The following is a 2,500-nucleotide window of genomic DNA, read 5'->3' as shown; positions in this document are numbered from 1 at the left end:
CACAGACACACACACACAGTCACACACACAGTCACACACACAGACACACGCGTCTCCCTCCTCACCACCTCATCCAGCACGCGGAATGAGCCTGGGTCCACCAAGCACACCTACACACACACACAGTCACAGTCACACACAGTCACACACACACACAGTCACACACACAGACACACACACACACACGCGTCTCCCTCCTCACCACCTCGTCCAGCACGCGGAATGAGCCTGGGTCCACCAAGCACACCTACACACACAGTCACACACACACACACACACAGTCACACACACAGTCACACACACACACAGGCACAGTCACACACACACACAGTCACACACACACACAGTCACACACACACACAGTCACACACACACACACACAGACACACACACACAGTCACACACACACACATAGTCACACACACACACACACAGTCACACACACACACACACAGTCACACACACACACAGTCACACACACACACACACAGTCACACACACACAGTCACACACACACACACACACACAGTCACACACACACAGTCACACACACACAGGCACACACACACACACACACAGTCACACACACACAGTCACACACACACAGTCACACACACACAGTCACACACACACAGTCACACACACACAGTCACACACACACAGTCACACACACAGTCACACACACACAGACACACACACACAGACACACACACACAGACACGCGTCTCCCTCCTCACCACCTCATCCAGCACGCGGAATGAGCCTGGGTCCACCAAGCACACCTACACACACAGTCACACACACACACAGTCACACACACAGTCACACACACAGTCACACACACAGTCACACACACAGACACACACACAGACACACACACACAGTCACACACACAGTCACACACACAGACACACACACAGACACACACACACAGTCACACACACACACACGCATCTCCCTCCTCACCACCTCATCCAGCACGCGGAATGAGCCTGGGTCCACCAAGCACACCTACACACACACACAGTCACACACACACACAGGCACACACACACAGACACACACACAGTCACACACACACAGGCACACACAGACACACACACAGTCACAGTCACACAGACACACACAGTCACAGTCACACACACACACACAGTCACACACACACACAGTCACACAGTCACACACACACACAGTCACACACACACAGTCACACACACACACAGACACACACAATCACACACACACACAGACACACACACACACACAGACACACACACAGTGACACACACACAGACACAGTCACACACACTCATACACAGTCACACACACACACAGTCACACACACACAGTCACACACACACAGTCACACACACACACAGGCACAGTCACACACACACAGACACACACAGTCACACACACACAGTCACAGTCACACACACACACACAGTCACACAGACACACACACACACAGACACACACACAGACACACACACACAGTCACAGTCACACAGACACACACACACACACAGACACACACACACAGTCACAGTCACACACACACACACAGACACACACACACACACACAGACACACACACACAGTCACACACACAGTCACACACACACAGTCACACACACACAGACACACACACACAGTCACACACACACACACACACAGACACACACACACAGTCACACACACACACACAGTCACACACACAGTCACACACACACACACACAGTCACACACACAGTCACACACACACACAGTCACACACACACACACAGACACACACACACAGTCACACACACACAGTCACACACACACAGTCACACACACACACACAGACACACACACACAGTCACACACACACACAGTCACACACACACAGTCACACACACACACACACAGTCACACACACAGTCACACACACACACAGACACACACACACAGTCACACACACACACAGTCACACACACACACACACAGACACACACACACAGTCACACACACACACAGTCACACACACACACACAGTCTCACACACACACACACAGTCACACACACAGTCACACACACACAGTCACACACACACAGTCACACACACACACACACACACAGGCACAGTCACACACACACACAGACACACACACAGACACACACACACACAGACACGCACACACACAGTCACACACACAGACACACACACACACACACGCGTCTCCCTCCTCACCACCTCATCCAGCACGCGGAATGAGCCTGGGTCCACCAAGCACACCTACACACACAGTCACACACACACACACACAGGCACACACACACAGTCACACACACACACACACAGTCACACACACACACACAGTCACACACACAGTCACACACACACAGTCACACACACAGTCACACACACACACACAGGCACACACACACAGGCACACACACACACACAGTCACACACACACACAGTCTCACACACACACACACACAGTCACACACACAC

The 2,500-nt window shown here is 52.0% G+C and overlaps 1 protein-coding gene across 3 annotated transcripts in view; it reads right to left on the bottom strand.

Annotated features, from left to right (window-relative positions):
- The window catches only part of SBDS (SBDS ribosome maturation factor), a 17,100-nt gene that overhangs the window by 3,405 nt on the left and 11,195 nt on the right, over positions 1 to 2,500 (bottom strand). For 2 of the 3 annotated variants that reach the window (XM_078883550.1, XM_078883549.1), the window contains exon 6: positions 128 to 247. In XM_078883550.1, the coding sequence (XP_078739676.1) occupies positions 143 to 247 (105 nt within the window). In that variant the 3' untranslated portion in view covers positions 128 to 142. Of the gene's footprint in view, positions 1 to 127; positions 248 to 2,233; positions 2,279 to 2,500 lie in introns of those variants that run through there. The other variant, XM_078883551.1, reaches the window with a different exon arrangement.

This window comes from Lampetra fluviatilis, chromosome 71 (assembly GCF_964198595.1).
Source record: "Lampetra fluviatilis chromosome 71, kcLamFluv1.1, whole genome shotgun sequence".
In the NCBI taxonomy this organism is placed as follows: domain Eukaryota; kingdom Metazoa; phylum Chordata; class Hyperoartia; order Petromyzontiformes; family Petromyzontidae; genus Lampetra; species Lampetra fluviatilis.
Note: the sequence above shows the minus strand (reverse complement) of the source record. Positions and strands in the feature narration are given on the sequence as shown.